Source organism: Cynocephalus volans, chromosome X (genome assembly GCF_027409185.1).
Source record: "Cynocephalus volans isolate mCynVol1 chromosome X, mCynVol1.pri, whole genome shotgun sequence".
Classification (NCBI taxonomy): Eukaryota; Metazoa; Chordata; class Mammalia; order Dermoptera; family Cynocephalidae; genus Cynocephalus; species Cynocephalus volans.
In genome coordinates, this window is record NC_084478.1 from 109,361,830 (window position 1) to 109,389,503 (window position 27,674).

The 27,674-nt window shown below is 40.2% G+C and overlaps 2 protein-coding genes across 7 annotated transcripts; one reads left to right on the top strand and one right to left on the bottom strand.

The window, feature by feature from the left end:
* Positions 1 to 389: 389 nt before the first annotated feature.
* Positions 390 to 3,238, bottom strand: LOC134367218 (protein ARMCX6). Of its 5 annotated transcripts, none has more exons than XM_063083885.1 (4): positions 3,148 to 3,238; positions 2,751 to 2,836; positions 2,345 to 2,427; positions 390 to 2,037 (listed from the first exon to the last, which is right to left on the bottom strand). In XM_063083885.1, exon 4 carries the CDS (start codon positions 1,890 to 1,892, stop codon positions 984 to 986), a length of 909 nt encoding a protein of 302 aa, XP_062939955.1. In that variant the 5' UTR covers positions 1,893 to 2,037; positions 2,345 to 2,427; positions 2,751 to 2,836; positions 3,148 to 3,238; the 3' UTR covers positions 390 to 983. The 5 variants fall into 5 exon arrangements, with proteins under 5 accessions (XP_062939955.1, XP_062939958.1, XP_062939956.1 ...); XM_063083888.1 differs by having other exon boundaries at positions 3,136 to 3,238; XM_063083886.1 differs by lacking the exon at positions 2,345 to 2,427.
* A 5,085-nt stretch (positions 3,239 to 8,323) lies between these two features.
* ARMCX3 (armadillo repeat containing X-linked 3) lies at positions 8,324 to 13,054 on the top strand. 2 transcript variants are annotated; one of them, XM_063083692.1, is made up of 5 exons: positions 8,324 to 8,465; positions 8,966 to 9,073; positions 9,345 to 9,405; positions 9,666 to 9,732; positions 10,015 to 13,054. In XM_063083692.1, exon 5 carries the CDS (start codon positions 10,230 to 10,232, stop codon positions 11,367 to 11,369), a length of 1,140 nt encoding a protein of 379 aa, XP_062939762.1. In that variant the 5' UTR covers positions 8,324 to 8,465; positions 8,966 to 9,073; positions 9,345 to 9,405; positions 9,666 to 9,732; positions 10,015 to 10,229; the 3' UTR covers positions 11,370 to 13,054. The 2 variants fall into 2 exon arrangements, with proteins under 2 accessions (XP_062939762.1, XP_062939763.1); XM_063083693.1 differs by having other exon boundaries at positions 8,994 to 9,073.
* Positions 13,055 to 27,674: the final 14,620 nt, after the last annotated feature.

Genomic DNA, 27,674 nt, shown 5'->3' on the forward strand with positions numbered 1-27,674 from the left:
CACCACCACCAGGGGATGCTCAGACAAACGTCAAGGATACTGACCTTCCTCTCTAGGCCGGCAGCCAAGGAAAGACACCTTTATCGAGGGGTTTCTTTGCGCCAGGCACTGTGCTGCCTGCTTCGAGGCTGTTGTTTTTGGTCCTCTCAGCACTCCATCTTCATTCCAGCAACCCCCCCCCCCACTTCCACCGCCTCCCACTCCAGCCCCCAACCCCTCCTGAAGCTTATCCTGAGCACCGCAGCAGCCCGTTTCTACCCCTGCCTCCTGTGAGCACTGATAAGCTTGCATTTGTCGGGAAGCAGACGCCCCAGTCAGCTGGCGCTTATTGTGCATCTTTGTCTTTCTCTTCGTGCAGACTGTAAACTCAAGGACAAGGACCATGTCTCTTTTTTGCTAATCAAAGCACACAACTTTATTGATGATACACATGGATGCAGACTTGGGTGGAGGAGGTTACGTCAGGACAGTAGACAGAGGGGAGTTTACTTTTCTGATGAACAGGTTCACCATCCATCAGCTCACGTAGAAGAAAGAGTAAATGAAACAGAAGTCAACCTAAGCAGCAACAAATGCATTTTCAGCACAAGCTCCGATATGAGTCTGGTCTCTGCAAAGTGGTCCCGTTAAGACAGGGACACCACCACAGGTAGCAACAGCGCTCGTGATGCTATAGTTTGGTGTTCTTTACTCACAGCTTGCAGCCGAAGTGATCCCTTTACCACACGAAGAAGGTTGCAGGAGAGTAAGTTACAATGCACATCGCCTGCAGACTGCAAAACGAAGAAGTCACTCAAAGCTCTGTGGGAGCCTTGCCTGGCCAATAAGAGAGTGGTCCTCGATTTAGCAACTGGGACTTTCACCCAGTGATGTGGTGATTGGCTAAGGCTGGATCTTCGGTAGCACCCGCTGCAGAATCTCTGACATCTGTAAACCAAATGGGTTTTGAGTGGATTCCGTCCCATTCTGTTGGAGACGGCCATTTACGGGGCAAGGGTTTCCAGGAGAATCCCTCTGTTTCCATTTCTGATAAAGAGTGACATGAATGAGAACAGCATTTGGGCACCAAGCAATTCCCCCGCCAAGATTGGCTTTTCAGACAAACCCATCAGCGGTTTCAAAACCTGAACCTTCGCACATCCACTTCCCTCTGATAGCAAAGGAAACTTCAAGTCTGAAACAGACTTGGCAAGCATGTTATTAATAACTGTCATGCTTATTAACAAATGTAATCCGGCCTGCTGCAGAAATGAGTTGCAGCAATGTGACACAGTCTCCCGACACACTTCGTCGATATATGTCTCAATCTGGCCCTGATTTTCAAAACTTGCATTCGAGCTATCCAAGGCACACAAAGCCTTCTCCCTAACAGTGGGGTCGGGAGTGGGGATCGTGTTTCCAACCATTGAGAGGCTGGCCAAATGACTATTGATATAATCATGGCTGAATGGAAAACTAGCATCCTTGGGCTTCGCAAACAACATTTTTCCCTGAATGAAAGGACACTTGGAGAGGTCAAGAATACAAGCGATATTTTTAAAGCTTTGAGCACTCCAAGTGTTTTTATGTTCATAGGGGAATGGCCTCTGATTTATTGGGTGTGCTCGGTTGGCTTTGCCCCCCCCTGAGGGCCTGTCTTCAGTGCCTCCTGGGGCCCCAGGTCCAGTCCAATCCCCATCCTCACTCCAGGGCCGAGTCATAGTTGTGAAATCAAACCAAATCTCAGGCTCTTCCTCATCCAGCTCCTCGTCATCGTCCCATTCTTCTTCCTCCTCCTCCTCCAACTTCTCACTGTCGTCTCTTCCTATGGTCAGTTTGTAAACGCAGTAGCAGGCACCAGCCCCAATCATCAGTCCTGCTGCCATCCAACCCACTTCCCGAGCCCGGCCCATGCTCAAGTCTGTGCCAGCCTTGGGGCAGGACAGGAGAGGGCCTTGTTCCACCTGATGGAAGAGGACTGTTCGGCTGAGGTGAGCAATGGTAGAGGGTAGAAATCTTCAGCCTCTCACAGGCTCCTGTAGCTCTCTTGTGATGAATCTATAGGTAAAAGAAGAGTATTAGGCTTTGGGCTATGCCTGGGTTTGTGCCTGACTGGACAGAGTGGAATTTGAGTTCTTGGTGAGAAAGGTGGATTATTAGAAAACTACTTGTTTTTTTCTGTCTTCTCCTACCCACCCTCCGGGTCCACCATTTCTCTTCCAGGCCCTACAGAGAAGGGCGGGAGATGGGACTGTATATGAAAGCCAGGAGGGTGACAGGGAGAATCAAACCCTCGGGTAGGCTCCTTCCTCACCACACCTCCACCCCCAAAGAGTCACAGGCAGTTTCTTCCGCCAGCCCCTACCAAAGTCAGGTGAATTCCCCCTTCACTTGTAGAGGACAGAGTCTGACAGAAGGACAAATGGAAAGACAGGCGGCAGTGGAGACCTGAAAGTGTAGGCGATGGATCAGCATTGACGACACAGGTCCCACGGTCCGCTTTTCTGAATTTTAGGCCTTTGAGTGTAAAATATTTCTCACACACTCCCGAGTTTCCTAACACGGGCTTCCTCCGCCCCCCTTGTCGTCCGCCATTTCCCCAGCAAAGGCCGCCACACCCCTTTCCCTGCACTGAAATGGGAGGGGGTGTGGAGAAAGAAGGGGCCAGGAGAGGGCGACTCGGACCCGGCCCGCACACATCCCAGCCCCGCTCCTCCGCCACCCCCACCCACGGTCCCGGGCTAATCCCACCTTCCCACCTTCCCACCGACCTGCGCGGTCCCAACCCAGGCACTTTGCTGCTTCTCTCTCTCGCTGACACTTGCGCCGCGACCTCCAGGCCAACAGACCTACAAACCTGCAAACAGACAGGGGACCGAGGGGACGGAGTGCTTGGTGGACGGACCAGCAGCCGGGACACGGGCGCCCGATTGGGGAACCTTTCTTTCCTCGGAGTCTCTGTAACCACCGTTCACTCCCCTCACCCCCGCCCGGAGCCCGTCACTTCTCTCCACTGAAATGAGCACGGGTGGGGTGGGGGCGGGGGGCGGTATTTAGAAAGTAGGCGAGAAAGGTACACAGCTCCGAGCGGCCCAAACTTGGATCTGCGGCGCTCTTGGCTCTCTCCCACCCCCACCTCTTTCCAAGCAGCCCCACCTTCGCACCGACCTGCACGGTCCGAGCTAGTTTCCTTCTTCCTTCACAGGCCAGCAGAGTAATAGGGGGCTGGTACCCAGACCGAGGCGACTAGCAGGACTTCTGCTCTAGGCGGCTCTTGGTCACGTGACGATCACGTCACCAGTGAGCTCTGGCCCCCAATTTCCACTCCCACAAGCAGTGCGGCAGGCGCCAGCCTGCCCCGTACCTCCCCCCGCCCGCTCCCCGTCACACTGGGCCCTGTCACTCTTTTCCTCTATAACAATACCAGAAACCAGAAGTGGCTATGTCCCTCTGGTGTTTGAATTTGACTTTCTCTAATTATAAGAAAGGGCAACATCTTTTCCTGGGTCTACCCTTTTCACTTATACTTCTTGGGAAATTGGCCCATCTTTTCTTTGGCTCTGAAACTCCCACGCCCCCTTCCTTAATTTCTGCCCCTTTCCATGTTCAGTCCCTGCACCAAAATTGGGGGAGGGGCAGAAAAGGAAGCCCAGGTAATAGTGAGATTTTTATTAGTATTTGTGATACATTTATGTCCTCTTTCTTCCTTCTTTTTTATTGACTCGAGCTACACTATTTTATAATCAGAAAGTAGAATAAAGCTATTTCTACTTGGAGAAAAAAGAATTCAAAACATTTTTAAAAGATTTCCCAGTTAATAGGGAGGCCTCATTGATTCGGTGAAGTTAATTTGTGCCACACTGAAAATACTTTCTTTTGACTGCACAGGAAATAGCTTTCAAACAGCATATGAAAATTTAAAAATATATCCTTACAAACAAAACCATTGTACTTTCAGTATGATTTATAAATTGATAAATAAATGAATCTGTAGTGAGAAAGTCAGTGTTCTAATCGTGACCATTTTAGATAAGTGAACCACTGCCCCCTTCTTCCTCTTGGCTGAACTCATAGAATTTATGTCTCAGATTACTGAGATCTTCATAGAAGACTGCTGGATGGCTTTCACACTGGCTTCAAAGGACAGATTTTATGCCGATCTCAACTTCAGATGATTCTTACATCTTCAGATAAATTTTAGAAACTAGTAACTTCACAGATTAGCCTGCTTTTCATTCAAAAGGCTTTATTTAAAATCTATTCTGAAGTTTCATGGTACAACCCATAAATTATCCAGAAATTAGAGAATTCCCTATTACCTCATTGATATTTTCATGAGAAAATGAGGGTTTTGAGAGGGAATTTTCATTCCATCATGACACTGGTCAGGTGTCTCCAGTATCTGCCATTCTTGTAGTATATGTCACCCTAGCAGTACAGCATTTTGCAGTGGAGATGGTGGTGAAGGTCTTTGGGTGACTGAATCGCTGCAACACTCCTGATGTTCGTGTCATTTTCCCCTCACAAACGGAAGGACAAGGTACAGGATCCCAAGCAGTCGCCAGGAGAAAGTGGCCTTTTTGTTCCCTGCTTTCTTTTACTACTTCACTGCACCACCCGTACAAGCTCCTCAGAATAATCCCAGAACTCAGGGACAAAGTATGCAAGAGTTAGTCCCCAGACATCCACCTGTCCCTGCTGTGGAATCATACTCTAAATATAGACCCTCCTGGCAGCCTCTTCTTAGAACATTGAAATATGACACCCCAGCGGAGGCCCCCTTGTGAGGGGCCCCTGTGTATCGGAGGCCCTTACACACACACACAGGAGGTGAGCCAGGGAGCCCATAGTGCCTTGTTGGCAAATATTCAGAAGTCAAGAACATGTCACAACTTTCTGGTCTTCTTTAAACTTTTATAGTCCATCTCTCTAAATATCTACCTCATTTATTTTGCCGTCATCTCCTTATGCTGTTCTTTTCATGACCCTTTATTTACTTCTCCTAGACAAGTGAATTCTGTTTATGAAAACTTACTAACAGAACTCTTAGATTCAACTGTCCGTCATTCAGTTTTTGGCTGCTATGGACTCAGATAAGCAGCTTTTATTTGTTTAGGATACAGAGTATAGACACTAGAAGGAACTAAGGAGCAGGTACAGCTTCACAAAGACAAATGCCTTAGTGTCCTAGACATGGCTCTACAGCATAAACTCATTTTTACAGCACTTAGCCAGGCTTCAAGGGTAAAAGCTTCACTCTCACCTCTCCTTACTGGCATAAACTATCTCTTCCCTTTTATATAGGCTCCAATTATCGTAATGTATAACCTCTGACCACTATTCTCCCCATCTGTCAGACCTTTTCTGGTTTGAATCCACTCTCTCTAAAACTTCCTAAACCCCACGGGCATGATAACTCTTTCAATTCTCTTACCTCTTTGTCACTCTGATGCACAGTTTCTACCAGGGAACCTGGGTACTAGCATTTAAAAACTACTTTGCTCTCCATCATACATCCACCAACAAATATTTATCTAAGGATCTATTACGTGCCTGGCATACCATTTCACAAGCGGAAAAGGAAAATGCTTGAGCAAGTCCTCAGACAAGCTTGTTAAAATTTCCTGAGCTCACAAAAGACTATGTGAAGCTACTGTCAAAGGAACCTTTTGGCTTAAACCAGTATGTGGTCACATGTGACATATGACTTATAAAGTACAGGAAAACAAAAGAAGATCAGCAGATGGTAACTCTAATGGAATTGTGGAGGGTGAAAAAACATTGTAGAAGATTGTTATCTTGAAAAACTAGATTACTCTTTGTATTATGTTATTTGTTTTTGTACTGTGTCTTAATTAAAGTTGTTGGCAAACAACAGAAACCAAGACCAGTTAACACAAGGAGCGAATGTTGAAGACCAGGGTCACCTCTGAAGGGTCTAGGTAGGAGGAATTGAGAGATGGTCTCTCGGGTTTTTATCTCTTGGTTCAAGATTCAAGTTTTAGTAAGAGAGCTTTAGGTTGGTCTGTTTTGGGCACAATGCCCACCTCTTTTGCTGAGGAAACAGATAGGGTATATAAAATGTAAAATGCACTTCCTTTCCCTTCCCAGAGGGAAATGCGAGCTATTTCAGATGTTGTTGTTGATTTGCAGGAGCCTTTTAACTACTTTGGATATTAACCCTTTGTCTGGTTGTGATTGAGAGGCTGGGGCCCTATCTGCCACAACGTGTCTTAGTTGTAATTTCCACATTAATTGAACATTAGAAAGGTACAGTTATGAAATGGCAATGCATGAGGTTGTCTTTTGAACCAAGGCCACCTGGCTTCCCCAGCAGGATTCCACAAGGTTGCATCTACAGTTCAGGGTTTTGTCCTCAGCATTGCATGATCAAGTCCTGATTTTTTCTGTATGCTGCAAACAGATACCTCTGTCAAGGAAAGACTCCCATTCATAGAGACTTATATTTAAATCTAGATCTGAATGCTCAAACCCATGGGTTTCTGCATTCTCTCCCTGTAAAAGAGGGCACAAGGGAAGCTAAGTCTCAACAGGAGTGATGACTGAATAATTACCCTGAGAAAAACAACTGTCAGGGGTACTAGAGGTTTCTGTCAGTCTTACCTGCCCATTCTATCCCTCTTAACAAGCTGCCACTTGGGAAGCCACAACCTCAGAAGGTTGCTCGGTGAGCCTGAAATCGGAGCAAGGGCATTTGTTCATCTTAAGAAGTAGCTTTCAGCTGGGGAAGCTTGAAGTACTCTTACACGTCGTGGGGATGACTCTGCCAAGGAAAGCTAATGTTCTATTCCTCTTGGCCAATGCTCCCTCTCCTCCAGACAGTGCTTGGGTGGGAACTACCAACACTTTCCTCTGACTCTCCTTTTCATGTATTCCTATGCTTGAATAAGTCCCTTGGCTGCACATGATCTTTCTCTAAATACAGAATCATATAGTTGGTTTCTATTTATTAAATTTCAATCATTTCCTAGTACTGCCTCCCAGAAGTTACACTGATATGATTTTCCTGGAGATTTTTCAGTTCCCAAACTTCCCAGTCTCTTGATTTACTCCCATATTGTTTGTGGATTTTAAAAATTATACTCAGATAGCAACCTTGTATCCAAACTGTTAGGGAATATCTCACTGAAGACTCTACGTTCTGAACAGCTATATTACTTTTTGTATTGTGCTATTTGTTTTTGTATTGTGTATTAATTAAGGTTGTTTGTTTGCAAACAAATGAAGCCAAACATGGCTAACTTAAATGAGGGAATGCAATTATTTTATTCCTTTTCCTACTTTAAAAAAGTCATAAAATCTTTGATGACAGGTGAATTATTGAGCTCATCAAACCGATCAGTGAAATGGCTTTGCACTAATTGCTAGATGCCGAGTTCAGCCCATTTTGTCTTGGTCTCGGTGTTCCTCTAATATCTATTTCTTTTACAGATGATAGTCTCTATTTGTACCCAAGTATATTTTGTAATGTTCTTTGTGCATCATTTACTTTGTCAGTGTGCATGCCTCTTTATCTTACACATACTGACTATGCAATTGTGATTGCTACTCCATCTTTCCTGTTACCCGCTTCTGAGGGCTCAATGCCTCTTCCTTGCTAACTGATGCAGGTGAAAGTCTGTAGCTCTCCTATTCCGAAGACTGGCTTAGTCAGAAGATTTATATATTCTCAGACACCCTGATTACCTCATTCAGGGTTGTGCAATGTGCTAGGCCCCAGAAGACATTAAGATTGCTTTGAGTGAAGCGTGTAACACACTCCACTAACTGAAAAAATGTGGGACTTTTGGAGGCCATCACCCAACATCACTCTCCAACCTACATTCTTTTTTTTTCCTAAAATGAAAATAGCTTTATAACATTTTTTTTCTCATAAAAAGAATGCAGGCTGGGGGTGGGGGAAAGCAGAATAAAAATAACAAAAAAGTATTAAGAAAGTAAAAACCACACTCTCTCTCCAGGTTTCCTTTTCTGTTGGCTTGTTCATTTCAGATCTGGGACCAGATTTCAGAGGAAAGGGTAGACATTTATAGTTAGGAGGAGGTGGAGGGAGAGGCTGCTGTCCCAGGAGCCTAGGGAAGGAAGAAGCAATTTTTCAAAAAAGTACAAGTGGCTAGTAGCCCCCAGGGGAACATGCTGTCCCGTTCTGGTAATCGGAGGAAGGGAAACTCAACTACAGGGAGACGGGATCAGCGAAGAAGAAAGAGTAACTAGGCCTGGTATGGGGGAGGGAATGGAGGGGGGCGGGCCCTCTTCTGCCGCACTGCTGGTGGGAGGGGAAATTGGGGACCCGAGTTGGTGGATGACGTAGCTCTCACGTGACCAAGAGCTGACGTGTGCAGAAGTCCTTCTTGTCCTGATCGTTGTTCCCGTCTGAGTACCAGCTCCCACTGCCCTGAGGGCGGGCCGGCCTGCAGCGGAGGGAAAAGAGAGGAGGAGAAGGAAATTGTCCCAGAACCCTGCAGGTCAGTGCTTGGGATATTCCATAAAGTGGGGGTGGCCGACGGCGTGGGGCGGAGACCGTCGCGGGTCCTGAGGCGCCTCCGTTGTCTTCCCACTTGCCAACTGCTTTCCAAGACATATGTCCCACCCGCAGCCCATTTTGATACTGCTAAACGGTGAGCAGGGGGGTGTTTGGGAAGAAGCCCGGAGATCGGGAGACGGAAATCTGCTGGGAACCGAGGCCCGCAATCCGGAAAGGGAGCTGTGACTTGGGTGTGGGTCCCCTAGTCCTAGGACAGTGTCGGCGGGGAAAAACTGGACATGGGGGCGGGGATGTGAGGTGCAACGTGATGTGTCAGCAGAGCCCCGAGAGGGGTAATAGCAGTGGGAAACCTTTGACAACCAGGCCTCCGAACCAGGCCTTCGTGTTCTGGGGACTGGTCCGTCCACAAAGCACGCAGTAGCGGCTGTTTCCCGTCTTTCTGCCTGTGGCGTGTCTTCCTGACCATGGCTCTGTGTCTAGTGGGTCCAAGCCTCTCCCGGGTGGCCAGTCTTTCCGTAGGTTGCGGCACAACGACAGGCTAAAGAAGAGGAAGGAAATTAACCCCGATTGGTGAAGGTCGATTTGAGGGTAAGACCATCTGGGGACCCCAGGAGGGACGGCTGTGGGGAGTGGGGGATAATCCAGAGTAGGTAATAATCTAGGGTCATGTCTGAGTCTGAATGTGTTTCTGTCACTCCCGGGACTGTGGCGAAGTGGCGTGCGTTGTGTGTGTGTTGGGGTGGGGTGGGGGATGGGGGTGGGGTGGATAATGACAGCACGGAAACCTATCAGATAGTGTGTTCATAATCCTCCTCTCTCATTAGCATAGGCTCCATGTTTTCGATCTGTCATCCTGCAGGTCTGTTGTAGCAGGTGGCACCGCTTGAAGCGAGTGAGGAAGTTTCCTTAGATCAGTAGAGGTCGGTGTGGGCGTGGGGGCTGCCTGGAATGGGGGAGGGGCTGGAAATCAGTTGCGGTTTGGACGGGCTCCCCCAATCCTACTTTATTTTCCTTACATCCCTCCTCTTTCAGACTAGGGAGGGGGCAGGCAAGTGCATGTTTTGGATGGCTTAGAGAGGCTAAAAAAAATCTGACAGCCTAGATGGTGAATCAGAAACGCAACAAATGAACAGTCAATCCATCAAGCTTTCAGTTCTCACTGGCTTGGGTCTCTCTGCAGATCGGAAAGGTTGTTGGGCGTGGCACACCTATAGGGAAGAGAAGAACAAACTGCTTGGCTTGAGAAGGTTAGTGCAAGGGTGCTGCTCCCTGGGGACACCCGAGGTTGTGGTGACAGAGTCCCAGCACAGTCTGTGGACTCCATTGCCTTTATCCAGGCTTAGGGTGGGGGAGAACATGGGGTGGGGGGGTAGGGAGAGGGTGAAATGAGGGGGATAAAGATTTTGTCAACAATCTGTATTTCCTACCCAGCATTCGATCACTACTCTCCGATCCCTCTGTGCAACTCCCTGCATGGGGCAACACAAAGAGAAGAGAAACTCAAACCTATTTCCTTCCTGCACTCCTAGGTCCACCTCCAGAATCAGCTATTGTGGCCTTGAAGTGGCTGAAGACGATTACCCTCCACAGGCCTGCACCCCAGCCTGAGTGACTATTTCTTGGTCCCTGCTCTTGTCAGGGACGATCACCTTCCACAGTCCTTTCACCCAAACCCATAGCCCTCTTCCTTCAGCCTGAGTGACTACTCTATTCCTTGGTCCCTGCTCTTGACAGGGACGATTGCATGGGCTACGCCAGGAAAGTAGGCTGGGTGACTGCAGGCCTGGTGATAGGGGCTGGCGCCTGCTATTGCATTTATAGACTGACCCGGGGAAGAAAACAGAACAAGGAGAAAATGGCTGAGGGTGGGTCTGGGGATGTGGATGATGCTGGGGACTGTTCTGGGGCCAGGTACAATGATTGGTCTGATGATGATGATGACAGCAGTGAGAGCAAGAGTATAGTATGGTACCCACCTTGGGCCCGTATTGGGACTGAGGCGGGGACCAGAGCTAGGGCCAGGGCAAGGGCCAGGGCTACTCGGGCACGTCGGGCCGTCCAGAAAAGGGCTTCCCCCAATTCGGATGATACTGTTTTGTCCCCTCAAGAGCTGCAAAAAGTTCTCTGCTTGGTTGAGATGTCCGAAAAGCCTTATATTCTTGAGGCAGCTTTAATTGCTCTGGGTAACAATGCTGCGTATGCATTTAACAGAGATATTATTCGTGATCTGGGTGGCCTCCCAATTGTTGCAAAGATTCTCAATACTCGGGATCCCATAGTTAAGGAAAAGGCTTTAATTGTCCTGAATAACTTGAGTGTAAATGCTGAAAATCAGCGCAGGCTTAAGATATACATGAATCAAGTGTGTGATGACACAATCACTTCTCGCTTGAACTCATCTGTTCAGCTGGCTGGACTAAGATTGCTTACAAATATGACTGTTACTAATGAGTATCAGCACATGCTTGCTAATTCCATTTCAGACTTTTTTCGTTTGTTTTCAGCTGGAAATGAAGAAACCAAACTGCAGGTTTTGAAACTCCTTTTGAATTTGGCTGAAAATCCAGCCATGAATAGAGACCTGCTCAGGGCCCAAGTACCATCTTCACTGGGTACGCTCTTTAATAAGAAAGAGAACAAAGAGGTTATTCTTAAACTTCTGATCATATTTGAGAACATAAATGACAATTTTAAATGGGAAGAAAATGAACCTACCCAGAATCAATTTGGTGAAGGTTCACTTTTTTTCTTTTTAAAAGAATTTCAAGTGTGTGCTGATAAGGTTCTGGGAATAGAAAGTCACCATGATTTTTTGGTGAAAGTAAAAGTTGGAAAATTCATGGCCAAACTGGCTGAGCATATGTTTCCAAAGAACCAGGAATAACTTCTTGATTTCGTAGTTTAGAAGCAACACTCATTGTAAACTATTCCTTTTCTCCACCTTGTTTATATGGTAAAGGAATCCTTCCAGTTTCCCATTTTGAATAACGAATATCATATTGCATCATCAGTGCTGGTATTTAACCGAGTTGGTCTTCAGGTTTAAGCTGGGCGAATATCACTACTTGTTCTGAAAATATGTTTGTTGCTTTTTATCTCGCTGCCTAGATTGAAATATTTTTAATATTTCCTCTGCATAGTGATAGTGAACCAATTCATCGTAAGTGAGCTCCCTTCTGTCATTTGCCTTGGTTTCATTTGTGTATCATCAATAAAGTGTGTGCTAATGCTAGAAAGAAAAAAAAAAGAAAGAAAGAAAGAAGAAAAACCATCCTTGTCCTTTGGTTCATAATCTAGTTGGAGAGATAAGAAATATACAAACCAAAAGGTAACAGAATATCTGGATCGTATACTCAGTGTCAGATGTGCTCTCTCAGAACACAGAGGCAAAGGCTTCTGTGGGATATGCTAGTCAGCTAAAGCTTCTTGGAGGAGGTGGACATTGACAATGAGTCCTGAATAGGGTAGGGCGGTTAGGACATTCCATGAGACAGGAACCAGGGGAGAATGCTGGGAGAAAGTCATTAAGGAAGGAACCCACTTCCAAAGACAGGAGACAGTCTGCTTAGAGTGGAGAGTATGGGGAGTGGGAGTAAATAAAGTTGTGGAGAGCTGTTTGAATATTATTCCATTGAACACTGACAGCCATTAAATATTTTTGACTAGAAAATAGTTGGGATCCATATAAAAGTCTCCTACTGTGCAGTTTCAACAAGGATGTGGCAACATGGACCCTTTTGAACCCTGGTGGTGGCCATTTGGTAATACATATTATAAGCCTTAAAGTATGTAAACCCTTTGTCCTAAGGAAGTAATTGAATAATTGGCCAAAGATTATTTACAAGGCAGTTCATCCCAACACTGTCTAAGGCAGTAAAAATTGGTAACAACGTGTTTAGCACACTGGATTGGTTAAATAAATTAAGAAATGTTTACACAGTAGGATATGATAAATATGCTGATGATGAAATCTATATTGCCAGGAAAAGATATTTATCATGCATTGTTAAGTGAGAAAGGTAGGCTAGATAGCAGTATTCATAGTATGATTCCATTTTTTTGAGAATAATAAAACATATGTTTAAAAATACACTAAAAGCTCTGGAATTATAGACACCCAAAGTAGTTATCTTTGGGTGGAAGGATAATGAATGATCTTTACTTTTTAACCTCTTCCGCATCTTTGTGTTCTTATTTACCTAAATTAATATTGATTTTTTAGGAAATTTTTGAAAAAGAAAAGTGTTGGTACTGAAGCAGGTAACTGATTGGAGCATGTATTAAATGGGAAAAAAAATTAGATTTAAAATGAGGTGGGTTGAAGTTTCTTCTCCAAAATGATAGACGAGTGGTGAAGATGAGACTTATCATGAGGATTAAATGAAGTAATATATGTAAAGTATTTATGGTGTTCTGGCACATAGCAGTTAATTAATAAAAGTGAGCACTGTTAATTACCAAAAATGCAGGGTTGATGGTTTTCTGGTTTACCTTTGTTTTGCTGGAGCATTCTGCCATGTTTCAGTGTCATTTAATAAATAACAATAAAGGTTAACATTTATTAAGTGACTACTGTGTAGAGTTCTGTCATTACTGCAAGGCAACTGTTAAAATAATTTCTCAAAGGAATAGATTTTCTTTATTTAAGGACTCAAAGTGTTCCCTCAGACATGATTGCACCAGTTTCCGCAACCCAGTTGGTTTGGAGATGTTATTCTGTTCTACGTACGAGGCCAGGAAGGAGTAAAATCCTCTGTTCAGTTATGATCTGGTTTTAGCTCCAGATTTCCATATATGTACTCCAATGTCTGTAGTAGGCAAAATGACCAGGGACTGGTTGGCCTAAAGTTGTTGGGTATTGTGATCCTACTAAATTGTGCACATGTGGGGACTCATTTGACACCAGTTTTAAGGGTGGTGGAGTGAGGGAAAAGGGAACTAACATTTTTCTTGCACATATTTTTGGGTGAGAAAAAAAGATTGGGGGAGAAGGGGATGAATCCATTTAAAATCAATTGAGTTTGAGGTACCTGTATGACATTCAGATGAGGATGCCCTATTGTTATTTGACAATATTGATCTGGTGCTCAGAGGAGAGCACTGGGCTGCAAATAGGATTTCAGAGCCATCAATGGATGGCTGATAATTGAGGACATGGGAGTGGATGTGATCCCCCCAGAACGAAAGTACCAAATCAAAGAATGGAGGGCTGCAAAATGAACTGTGTAAGGAACTGTGGCAGAAGGGGAGAGAAACAGAGAATTAAAACTGAATGTTTAGCCTTCCAGATACTTTTACTATCCATATACCTATACATTCTTTATATAAAATTGGACCATACTGTAAATACATTTTCAGAGCCTGATTTAAAATTTTTCTGCTCAAAAACAGTAATAAATATTCATTGAAGACACTTGGGAAAATAGAGTCAATGAGTAGAAAGTTGTGCAAACTTTTTTTTTCCCAGAAGCAACCACCCTCACTTTATTTATTTTTTTACAAAATTCAAAAATACAAAATTTCATCATTTTAATTGAAACTTTTAGTTTAAAATTTGGCCACCTCCAAGCAGTTGTCAAGTTAAATTCTGTAGCTCCCTGTAGGATAGACACAAAACCTTCATGCCCACACGTTAATGCATACATTATATAGTGTGAACATTTAAAAAAAATATTCAAATTGAGCCATATTGGACTTGAGATGCCAAGTGACTTTTGTTCCTGAGGTAGAAATGAGGTTGATTCGAGTAATACAAAGCCACAGTGAGGCAAGACTGGCCTGACAGGCGTCCATCTGCTCCTTTTCTCCTCTCCTGGTTCCTTCTCATTCTTTCCTCTCCCTCCCTCGCGCCTCTGTCTTGATTTCCTCCTTCAGGGAGATAATTGGTGCTAGCCTCCTTGTGCTTCTGTGTCTTTTGGGGTGACCATTTAATTCCAGTGACAGCATGCCATGCATCAATGGTCATTTCATAAGAGTAATAATTGTCATTGCTGTGGTAATCGGATGACCCTGGGTGTGGCTGGATGCCAAGAGTCCTGAGAACCCTTGTTGAACAGAACAGAGACTTGAGAAGGAGCTAGTCCTAGCTTGGCACAGCCGTGTGCGCACTACATGCACTTTTGAAGTCTCACACCTGGTATGATCTAGACCAAATAACCCAGACTTTGGGAACGTGCTGTGTGACACAGGTGTGTGACTGCCTGGTCAGTGTGCGAAGCTCATGTTCCAGTGTTTTCACTTAGGAGGCTGCCACTCTCAATCATTTTGGGAAGGGCAAAGTTGTAAGCTGTGGGACAGTGGCTGTGATTGTGGTGGCTCATGGGGGCAGGGAGGAGGCAGTGTCCTCTCTTTGAGAGGATGGCGGCTCCTGGGAAACCAAGGAAGTTAGAAACTCAGAGGATGTCCTGCTATTTTGGTTTTGTTCTCATTTAATACTTTTAGGAATATAAGTGGGTATATCCCAGTCCAAATGTGTTCAAAGGCAATTTTACAAAGATGGAGCTCAGTTCTGTTATAAATTGCCACCCAAAGCAGAATATTTTAAGGCTCAGGAAACTGTTTTTTCTTTTATTTATATTTTGCCTACCTTGTTTCAAAAGAGATTCCAAGTGTAGGCTTAGCAAATTGATGTGGTTCAAGCAAATTTTATGTTTATGGCTCTCTTTGGTTAACTTCTCTGCTAAGTTCCCTTGAGGATGGCTTTTTAAATATGATTAATACTATTTTCAGTGCTGGCTTTTTTACATTAATTTTACATCGCATCCCAGGCTTAAGGTTTTCTCCAGTTTCTCTGCTTCAGCTGTGACTCTTCCTTGCCTTGAGCCCAGAGCTATCTCACTGCCATCCTGTGGTCCCTGGTCTGCCCTGCCCTGAGGAGGTGGTATTAGGCAGGATAAGTGGTACCATGCTTGACCGTCTCCACTGGGGCCTTCTCAGGCCTGTGTTAAGGTCTTGGGCAATGTGTGTGTTTGGGGATGGGCGTGGGGGGAGGGAGAAAGAGAGAGGTGGGGAGGAAACCTCATTGGAGGGGTAACTTTATCCTGACAGGTTCATGCAAATGTAACTTGACCCATTGAGAGTGGGCTGTCAGTCTCTGGCCCCATTGGCCCTTCACATTTTAAGAAGTGAAAGAGTAGGTGCAATAAAAGCATATTTGTTTGGGCATAGAGCCTCCTCAATTACTGAGCATTTTTAAGATCCCAGAGGATACACCATGTTATCAAATGGGGTAAGATTTACTTTTCAAAATTTTTAAAATTGACACATTGTAACTGTACATATTTATGTGGCACAATTTGATGTTTCAATACATATAGGTTGTATAATGATCAACTCATAGTATTTAGCATATCTGTCACCTCATGTATTTACATTTCTTTATGGTGAGAACATTCAAAAGCCTTCCTTCTAGTTATTTTGCAATTTATGATACCTTACTATTAACCATCGTAACTCTACTGTGTAAGAGAACACTAGAACTTTTCTTTGGGTGAATCTCCCCTAACTAACTGTTGCTTTGTATCCATTGACCAACCTCTCCCAACTCTTTCCTCTTCTCTCCCTTCCCTAGTCTCTGGTAACCACTGTTTTACTCTCTGTTTTTATGAGATCAACTCTCTCCCTCTCTCTGTTTTTTAAATTCCACATATGAGTGAGATCATGTGGTGAATGTCTTTCTGTGCCTGGCTTATTTCACTTAACATGGTGTCCTCCAGGTCTATCCATGTTGTTGCAAATGACAAGATGTCATTCTTTTTTATGGTTGAATAGTATTCCGTTGTTTATATATACAACGTTTTCTTTATTCATTCATCAGTTTTTGGACAATTGGGTTGATTCCATGTCTTGACTATTGTAAACAGAGCTGTAATAAACATGGAAGTGCAGAAATCTCTTTGACATACTAATGTCATTTCCTTTGGATATACACCCAATAATGGGATTGCTTGGTGATATGGTAATTCTATTTTTAAATTTTGAGGAATTTTCACACTGTTTTCCATAGTGGCTGTACTAATTTACAATCTCACCAACAGTGTTTGAGTGTTTCCTTTTTGGGCAATTTCCTTAAAAAAAAAAAAAAAAGGATAGTTTATGTTACTGTAGGAAATATAATTATTAAGCTGACAAGGTTCTTAGTGTCTGCTGCTCAGCACATTCCCTACCTAAGATCAATCTGTATTAGAAACCAAACTATCATAGGAGGTTGTTTATTTAGTGCTCGGGGAACTCAGCCACCTTAGCTAGATGTTGGTGCCCTCAAAGTAGAACTTGGTGCATCCGTCTCTGCTATGAGGATTGACTTGTTGCTGATATCCAATACTTGTATTAAAAAACTAGAGCACATTTCTATTTGGACACAACTATAAATTTTGTCTGCCTAGATGCCCCTTTGGCAGAGGCAGAGCATTAATGGATGCTGATGACTATTAAATATTATGACTGTTAAGATATGTGGACAAATTGGCTATCAAACAAAGTTTGAGATATATATACTTTTTATAGCAATGTGATTCATTCTTTTTTTAAAGAAACTTTATTTTATTTTTAATTGGTAAATAGTATATATTTATGGGGTACGATGTAATGTTATGACACATGTACACACTGTGGAATGATTAAAACAGGCAAATTAACATATACCTTACCTCTCATACTTATTATTTCTTTGTGGTGAGAACATTTACAATGTACTGTTTTTAGCAATTTTGAAATACATAATACATTATTATTAACTATAGTCACCATGCTGGGCAATAGATAACTAGAATGTATTTCTCCTGTCTACCTGAAACTTTGTTTCCTTTGATTAACATCTCCCTTTTCCCCAATCCCTATTCTACTCTCTACTTCTGTGAATTCTACTTTTTTAGATTCTGCATATAAGTGAGAACGTTCAGTATTTGTGTTTCTGTGCCTGACATATTTCACTTAGCGAAATGTCCTCTAGGTTCTTCCATGTTGTCACAATTGACAGAATTTCCTTTTCTTTTTTTTTTTTTTAAAAAAGGCCGAATAGTATTCCATTGTGTATATGGATCACATTTTCTTTATTCATTCATCCATTGATGGATACCTAGGTTGTTTCCATATCTTGACTATTGTTAGTAATGGTGCAATGAACAGGGGAATGCAGATATCTCTCTGACATACTGATTTCAATTCCTTTGGATAAATACCCAGATGTGGGATTGCCAGATTATATAGTAATTCTATTTTCAGTTTTTTGAGGAATCTCCATACTGTTTTCCATAATGTCTGTACTAATTTACATTCCCACCAACAGCGTGCAGGGCTCTTTTTTCTCTACATCTTCACTAATGCTTGTTATCTTTTTATCATTTTTTTTAGGAAATTTATTTTTTAATTGAAAGGTATTGATTGGACATATTTATGGGGTACAAAGTTATATTTCAATACATGTATACAATTGTGTGATGATCAAATCAGGATAATTAGCATATTTACTACAGCAAAACTTTATCATTTCTGGTAGTAAGAACATTTGATCACCTCTCTTCTAGCCATTTGAGAACATACAATAAATTATTGTTAATTACAGATGCCTAGTACTGCTGTACGTGCCTAGAACTTATTTTTCCTACCTAGGTGTAATTTTGTACCTATTAACCAACCTCTCTCTATTCCCACTCCTGCCTCCCCTTCCCAGCCTCTAGTAACTGTGATTCCACTCTCTACTTCTAAAAGTTCAACTTATTTTTTTTAGCTCCTACATATGAGTGAGAACATGCAGTATTTATCTTTCTGTGCCTGACTTATTTCACTTAGCAAAATGTCTTTTAGATTCATCCATGTTGCCACAAATGACAAGATTTCATTCTTCTTTATGGCTGAGTAGTATTCCATTGTGTATATATATCACATTTGCTTTATCCACTCATCTATCAATGAACATATGGGTTGATTCCTTTTCTTAGCTATTGTGAATACTGATGAAATGAACACAGGGGTGCAGATACTCTTCAGTATGATGATTTCCTTTTTGGGGGATAAATACCTAGCAGTGGGATTATTGGATCATATGGTAGTTCTATTTTTAGTTTTTTGAGGAATCTTCATACTGTTTGCCATAATGGCTATACTAATTTACACTCCCACCAACAGTGTGTAAGAGCTCCCCTTTTCTCCACGTCCTCACCAGCATTTGTTATTCTCCACCTTTTTGATTATAGCCAGTCCAACTGGCATGAGATGATATCGCATTGTGGTTTTGATTTGCATTTCCCTAGTCATAGTGATGTTGAGCATTTTTTCATGTACCTGTTGGCCGTTTGTATGTCTTCTTTTGGGAAATGTCTATTCAGGTCCTTTGCCCATTTTTAAAATTAGGTTATTTGTTTTCTTAGTATTGAGTTGTTTGAGTTCCTTACATATTTTGGATATTAACTTTTTATAAGATGTATGATTGCAAATATATTCTCCCAATCTGTGAGTTGTCTCTTCACTCTGTTCATTGTTTTCTTTGCAGTGCAGAGGCTTTTTAGTTTGATGCAATCCCATTTGTCTATTTTTGCTTTTGTTGTGGGGTCATGTCCAAGCAATCTTTTCCCAGACCAATGTCGTGGAGATTTCCCCCTTGTTTTCTGAGAGATATACACTCTTACAGCAGGAGAAGACTACCATATTTGCAGTGCATTCTCTCCTACATGTTGATTAGTTTTCCCCTTTCTGGATTTTTTTTATGAGAAATAATACCTTGTTATTAATTTTTGTAAAAATCTGAGCAAGAATTGTCTCATTTTTAGTTATTTTTCCCATTTTTAGTCCTTTGTTTACTAAAATGTGATTTTAACTGTGTTCATGCTAATTCTATGGCCTCCTTTTAATAAGCTATAATAAAATTCCAGACCTAGTGAAATGGGTTCATAAAACAAAACTTTTAATATTTATTTTCTTTCATCATTTAAAATGAATTCAAATGGATTTTCTTTTTGGTATTAGAAAAGATGGAATATAGAGAAGACTGAATAAAACAAGCAATACTTACAATGTTTTATAGATCTTGAATCCATTCAAACTGATTTGTAGAGCAAATGTTTATAATAAGTTATTATTTATCATCATTAATCATCACACCTTGTTAGGTGGGTCCATATAATCTGTAGCCCCAAATCGTAAATGTTAAATTGCACCATGTCACTTATGAAAATTCAATTAATTCTGGCTGCTTTTCTTCTGGTACAATGGTAAATCTTTGTATTATGAATGTCATAGCTTGTGAATGTTATAAATATGTGCCATAAACATAAAGTCACATTTGTTTAAGTGACTATGGTTACAGTTGGGGAGATACTATGGTACTTAAAAGATCCTGGAATTGTTTTTCAGCTGTTTTTTAACTACTGATAGAAGTCCCAGATATATTTGTTTCCACTTAGAAAGGGAAAAAATTAGCATCTGGGGAAGAAGGCCATATTATAGCCTCTGCGTTTAAGGACAGGATTTTGTATCAAACTAATCATTTGACTACAACTCTTAGATGGATTTGGAAGGTACCAGCACTCTGAGAGTTTATTTTTCACAATGAACTCTATTTTGATCTTCTTTATTGTGTTTTCATAAACCATAGAAGTAAAACATGTTTATTAAAAATTTAAAAAGGTAAATATATATAGTTAGATGTAAAAATTGCCCTCTTCCTTTCCATCTTTGTATAGTTACTTACTATTACCAGTCTGATGATTTCTATGTGTATACAAACATAAACAGATGTTATACATACTCACATTTGTAACAGAAAATCAACTCACAGTTCAGGCATTGTTCTATTTTGCACCTTTTTTCACTTACAGTACATCATATGTATCTTTCCATGCACACCTTACCTCATTTAACTTTGTTCATAGTGTCTTTCTCTATAGATAATCCATTTTCAGGTGGTCATATCCCTCAGCCTTTCTCCCTATGGCTTCTGGGTTTTGGGCCATGTTTAGGCAGACCTTTCCCACCTTCTGATCATAAAATAATTTTTATATTTTCTTCAAGCTTTTAAAAATAGCTGTGTGTGTGTGTGTGTTTCTTTTTAATCTTTCTGGTATATACTTTTGTGTATGTTATAAACTAGAGATGTGATGTTACTTCTTTTTCCTAGCCTCAAACATTGAATATGCTGTAGTGGACTGATTGAATTATGTTCCCCAAAGTCCATATATTAGAAGCTTAATCCCCACTGTAACTACTGAGGGTGGGAAACCCTATTATGGTAATTGAAAGGTGAGGCCTTGAGGAGGTTATTAAGTTGATGGTTTAATGTGGTCTTGGATGTGATTCTGAGGGCTTTAAAAGGAGAGTGCAGAGGAGCTCTCTCTCTGCTCCACCATATTCTGCCACGTGAGACCCCTGCATTGCTGTAAAGCCACCACCAAGGAAGGCTCTCACCAGATGTGTTCCCTGGACTTTGGAACTTCTAGCCTCAGAAACTGTAAGGGATAAATTCCATTTTCTTATAAATCACCCAGTTTCAGATATTTATATTATAAGCAACAGAAACGGATTAATACATATGCCATCCTTTCTTCAACTTTGTCAGGACTTTTCATACACTGTTAGTCATAGATTATTTACAAAATGTTGTTTTTCTCTGTAAATAAAAATATTGTTGCTCTGTTTGCTATCTTTGATGTATGATCTACTGAACACTGTTGGAAAAGTCCTATATCATAGAACCTGTTTTATTAAAGATGAAATTAATAGTATTGGGTTGTGATACCAGTAATTCATTGTGTCATGGGTGTATTATGAAGACATTTGAAACACCGAGAGGATAAATAAAATGCACTTTGGTCTATGAAAAAGGCACAAATTGTAAAAGGTAGTCTAATGGGTGGCCTAAGTGAGTATGGCAACAATTCACTGAAAGCAATCTTAATGTTGTCCTGAGGCATATGACAATGAGTGACATAATCAGTGCATTTGAGAGTTTGAAAGTCTGCTGTCTAATCCAGTCTTCCAACAGGATAGTTATTATACATTATCATGTGTGTCTTGTAACCAAATATAAGAAACTGGTTTTTCTGAGGCATGAAATGAACTATCAGATCTATAGGATTTGGGCACCACGAATTAAGACATTTTGGTGGACACTTACAAGGTAAAGTAATATTTTTAGCAAAAAAGTGAGATACACAGTTAAATTTGTAAAGTACACTTGGGTACAAATAGAGAAAATCGTATAATGAAAAAAATGAAATAAGTATCAGAGGGTTATTGAGACTGAGACAATTGGTTGAACTAGCAATTGATGAAATCATCCTATGGACTAGTTAGATAGCAATATGAATCCTTTTAAACAAAAAAATAAGTGAATGATATTAGCATATGGGCTCTACAGGGTAAGGCTCCCTAAAAACTTGCTAGAATAGAGGAAAGCTATTGATTTTTTTGTATTTATTTATCTTATGTCTAATTTGTTAATCAACTTTTTAATTTTTAAATAGCCCCTTGTGTTTTAGAAGAATTAAATCACATCAATTGTAAATAGAAATTAGTATGCTCTGTTCCCAATTTTATGCTAATTATTTTCTTATTTTATTGCAATAGCTGTAATCTCCAAAATACTGTTGGAAAAAATGGAGATTGTGAGTGATACTGATTTGTTCTTGGTTTTAGTGGAAATTTCTTTGGCATTTAATGGTAGAATAAGGATTGTTATTGATTGTTGACAAAAGTTTTTTCCATATTTAAGTTATTTGCTTCTATTCCTATTAATGTGTGTTAGGACTAGCTACTAATTTTTTCCGTAATGACTTTTCAACATCTATTGGCAGAATCATGTACTTTTTCTCCTTTAATTTTTTGATGAATGAATTATATTAATAGAATTCCTGATGTTTGACTATTTTTGCCTTTGTGGATGAATTTCTATCAAGTCACAGTATAGTTTTTTTCTGCTATATTTCTACATTACGTTTGTTCATATGTTTTATAGTTTAATATTTTATTTTGTTTTTTATATTTATTATTGATATCTGTTTATAATAACTTTTTGTGTACTATCTTTAACAGGTTTTGGTTTTAGGTTTGCTAGCTTCATAAAATTCATTAGTGAACTTTTAATTTTTTTCCCTTTTTCTTGAACTGTTTAAATAGCATGGGTCATCTGTTAACTTTGTTGACGATGTCCTTTATTAGAAATTCTTATTTTTTTAAGGCTTTGCATCCCCATACTGGCCAGCCACACACACACACACACACACACACACACACACACACACACACACACACACACACACACACACAAAATCTTATTTTTTATGTAATCAGGTTTATTAATCTGTGTGTCTTATGAAGTTTTATTCAAGGAATTATCTAATTCTAGGCCACAAAGATATTCTCTGATATTATCTTCTATTAGCCTCATAATTTTAGCCCCTCATTTACATCTTTCCAGTACCATATACTGAACAGTTCATCTTTTTTCCATTGGTTTGTGGTGCCAGTTTTATAGTATATTGTTTCTATATTTACTTGGTCTGTCTCTAAGCCTTTCTATTTATCTATTTATCTCTTCCACATTACTTTTATTACTATAATATGGCAGGAAGAGCTAGTACCCATCAAATGATCTTTGTACTTACCTACTTTCCAAGCCTGCCTTGCAGTTAGATTGAGACCAGATGACTAGATCTGGACAAAGTACTATAAGCAAAAGTAATATGAATGTCTTCTGGGCAGGGTAGTTAAAAATCTGTATAAAAGGCCATGTGTGGAGATGGAGGAGCCACAAGATGGAAGAAGCCTGAATCCCTGAGTAACTGCATGGAAGGAAGACTGGACAGCTGCCTAATTCTCATTAAATTTTATGTGAGCAAGAAATAAACCTTTGTTGATTTTACTGAGATTTTGGGGTTCATTTGTTACTTCAGTATAGCCTATTTTTACCTTAACTAATGCATATGATCTTACAAGTATATCTTACTGTCTGATAGAGTAAGTCTCCCCTCTAACCTTCTTTTTCCAATTGATGTAGCTCTTTTTGGATCTTAATATTTCCATATACTGTTAGAATGCATCGATCACGCTTTGATAGATTTTTTTGTTAAACAAACTCTACATTACAATTTTGATCATGACTTTTTAAAATATACACTACTGGATTCTATTTGCAGGTTTTTAAAATGTTCACATCTATGTTTATAAGTGAGACTTGTTTGTAATTTTCCATTTTCATACTGATCTTGTCAATTTTGATATACAGTTTATAGTCGTTCCTCAGTATCTGTGGGGGATTTGTTCCAGGACTTCTACACCCCATACCAAAATCTGTGGGTGCTTAAGTGCCTTACACAAAATGGTGTAGTTTTTGCATATAACCTATGCACATTCTCCCATATCCTTTAAGTCATCTCCAGATTATTTCTAATACCTAATACGATGTAAATGCTATGTAAAGAGTTGTTTACTGCAGTATTTTTTATTTGAATTATTTTTATAGTTGAATTGGTATTATTTCTTTTTTCCTGAATCTTTTATTTTTGAACCATTGTTGGTTGGATCCATGGATGCCGAACCCATGGATACAAAGGGCCAAATAAATACTAGTCTCATAAAGTGCATTGGAAAGCATTGATTTTTTCTGTTCTATGGAAGAGTTTGTATAAAACTTGGGATTATCTGTTCTATGTGAGTCTGGTTTTTGGGGGGACAGGGGACTTTTAAGCTACTGATTTAATTTCCTCAGTAGCTATAGTAACTTTTGGGTTTTCTGTGTCTTTTTAAGCCAGTTTTGGCAAGTTCTGTTTTTCAAGGAATTCATCTGTTTTATCCACATTTTCAAATTCATCATCATAAAGTTAATCATAGTATTCTCTTATCTGTGGAAATCACTGCTTATTTATTATTACATCCTCTTGTTTATTGCCAATATTTTTTTTGCACCCTTTTTTTTGGTTTGTTTTTTAGTCTCACCAAAGGCTTGCCTTTTTATTATACCTTTTGAGGTATAGTTCCATAACAATTTTGTTTATATATTTTGAGATTAATTTATTAAATACTCACAAATTTAGAAACTTTTTGGTGAATTGAACTCTTTGTCATCATTTTAAAAACTTTTACTTTGAAATAATTATATATTTACAGGAAATTGCAAGGATAGTACAGAGAGGTCTTCTGTACCCTTCACACAGTTCCCCCCACTGTTTGCATCTTACAAAACTGTAGTACAATATCAAAATTAGGAAACTGACATTGGCACAAAATGTGTCATATAGTTCTATGCCATTTTATCACACCACTGCAACCAATATATCCTTTGTGCTATCCTTTCTATTTCACACCACTCTCCACTCCACCATCCCTAACCCCTGGCAACCACTAATTTGTTCTCCATCTCTATAATTTGTTTACTTTTAAAATGTTGTATGGAATCATACAGTATGTTACTTTTTGAAATTGTTTTTTTCCCACTTAGTGTAATGCCCTGGAGATCCATCAAAGTTGTTATGTGTATCAATAGTTCATTTCTTTTTATTTCTGAATGGTATTTCATGATATAGATGTAACACAGTGTGTTTAAACATTTATCTATTCTTTATTTTTAATAATACTTTCTGTCTTAAAATCTATTTTGTCTCATATACACTTGGCTATACCAGCTTCCTTTTGGTTAGTGCTTGTACGGTATAACGTATTCTATCCTTTTGCTTTCAAAGTTTCAGCATGCTCATTCTTTAGCATGTAGCTGGATTTTAAAAATCTGATTATGTCTTAAAAGTTATAGTTAAAACTAGTAAGGTTAGCCCATTTTCACTTATTGTGATTACTAACACATTTGAGCTATGTACTTTCTATTTGTCTTCCTTTTTTGAGGCTTCACTTTTCGCATTTCTTACCTTTTTTTGGATTTTGCTCTTTGTGCGTTTTTTCCTTCACTGCTTTAGACATTATACACGCTATTTCTATTATTTTAGTGGTCACTCTTGAAGTTTTACCACTTATATCTAACTTAAGTCTGAAGCTAATTAATATATTATTGATACATCAGCAGTAGGTGAGACCCCAGGTGCAATTAATTTGTACTGATCTAAACTTATGTTCTTAGTCAGGCACACTCAAAGTCTGTCTATAATCTCTTCTTTGTTCTAATATTGCAATATCACTCTCAGACATAGGTATTTTCATATTTTAAATATGAGTTTTCGTGGGAGCATATCAGGCAAATTGCTATTTTCCTTATAAGCAGAGCACAGAGGGAACTATTTTCAAAAAGTCCAAAGAGGGTCAGGATTTTCCAGATCTCCTATTTTGGTTGCCAGTGTTCCCAGTTTCCCTAAAAATACCTGGTAAGGTGGTGAATTCAGCTAATATTACAATTAAGTAATTGACAAGGCTGATTTCTAAACTCTTTCTTCAAGAGGTCTCTAATAACTTTACGTGGAAAGGGATTCTTGAAGTAGGACTTCCTAATTACTCTCTCTATATTTTTTTTATCTCTTAACATTGAATTCCATGTTTAAGCCTGCTCGTTGTTTTCACTGGAAGTTGTTCAGTGTCCTTAGAAACAAATATCTGATCCCACTCAATTCCTCTTCTCCATGAAATTGTTCTATAGGAGCAACTACCTTGTCACCTAGAACCAAGAGTCGGAGAGAAAGCACTCAGTTAATTGTAGGCTATTAGTTTTCAACCCCAGATTGTCCAAGGAAGTCTTATTTGCACTTTGCCCACCTCAACCCAAATATCCCATGTTTTCTCGAGACTCTATTGCTTACTGCCCCATTTCCGGTCTTACTCTTAGTCTGTAACCTTTTGCTTAAGCACACACTGGGATTTAAGGAAAGATATTGTGATATGTCTTACAAGTAATGGAAAAGTTGAATAACATGGCCCGATAAAGGGCGGAAACAAATCCAGCTCCAGGGACCCCAAGAGCAAAAATCTGTATCACTTCATCCTTGTGCTCTGCCACTAAAATGACAGACCTGTATTTTCAGTTCTTTCACTTGCACTTATTGCACTTATAAGGTCATGTTCTTAAAAAAAAAAAAAAGACACGACTGCTTCCTGATCCAATTGTTTATCCAAACCTATAAATTAAAGCAAGAAAGACAAGACTATTCAGTGTAAACACAGTTGTGAGAATTGTCCACTTAACCCATGCCCTGGATACATAATATAAGAGGTAAAAACTATAATACAAAATGTATAAAGAATGTTTCAGCAGTCACATTTTAGGAATAATAGAACACTGTATGAGTATAGCTGGTGCTCCATTCTTGGTGCCTACTGTTATTATTTTACTAAATTAAATCTTTCAAAGAACTACTCTTTTAAGTGTCAGCCACCTGGACTATGCTGTTGATCTTCCACATGTGATGTGATTTACGACACAAAACCCCAGACTTTAGGAAATGAAATATTGGCTTAGTGTGTGATTCTTAGCTCATTCACAAGGCTAGACTACACATCTCTGTATGGGAATAGGTTTCGCCTGAAGGGGATGGAAGTTCCCACTGAAAATCAGAGCAAAGGAAGATGGTTGAATTACCTTAATAGCTGGTATCAAGCCAAGAGACATTGATGCATCCTCTTCAATATATGAGCTCAACACCTCTGACTCACCCAGAAGAAGACATCCCCGTACCAGGACTGACATCTTTTCAAGTTCTCCTTATTAAGGGTTAAAAAATCTCGGGTCTAGCCTCACTCGGAGTCATCTTGTTGCACAGCAATGATATTCTTTATGAAATGGCCATGGATTCAAGGTCATGTGAGTTACAATGGTCCCAGTAAAACTGAGTAAGATGAACATTAGGCCCTAGGTCCTTCATCAATTTTCTCCTAGAAGAAGAAAAAGAAGAAAGACCATTACCTTCATTATTATGACCACTGATCTCTTCAGAAAAATCTTCAAGTATTACAAGCTGTCAAGCTTATGGTTTTGGATGCAGGTTTTCCAAAATTCTTATTTTGTTTGAAAGCTCAAATTTTATTATTGGTGACAAATATTGTCAGTTGTTTTCCTTGAAGGCTTACTTAATTCATTTTCAAGAAAACGTCTGCCAAATACCCAAGTCTGAAAAACCATAGTTTGTCTGCTACTCATTTGTCAAGTAAAAATGATGTTCCATGAAAAAAGCAACTAATTCAGTGCACAACTCAAATGACTGTGCAAATATTTTCCCTCAAAACAACCATTGCACTAAGCTGTGCTGCGGAAGTGCTTTGTGCA

Bases quoted from the DNA above. Each gene is read 5' to 3' on its own strand.
- LOC134367218 (XM_063083886.1), bottom strand. From the start codon at position 1,892: ATGGGCCGGGCTCGGGAAGTGGGTTGGATGGCAGCAGGACTGATGATT.
- ARMCX3 (XM_063083692.1), top strand. From the start codon at position 10,230: ATGGGCTACGCCAGGAAAGTAGGCTGGGTGACTGCAGGCCTGGTGATA.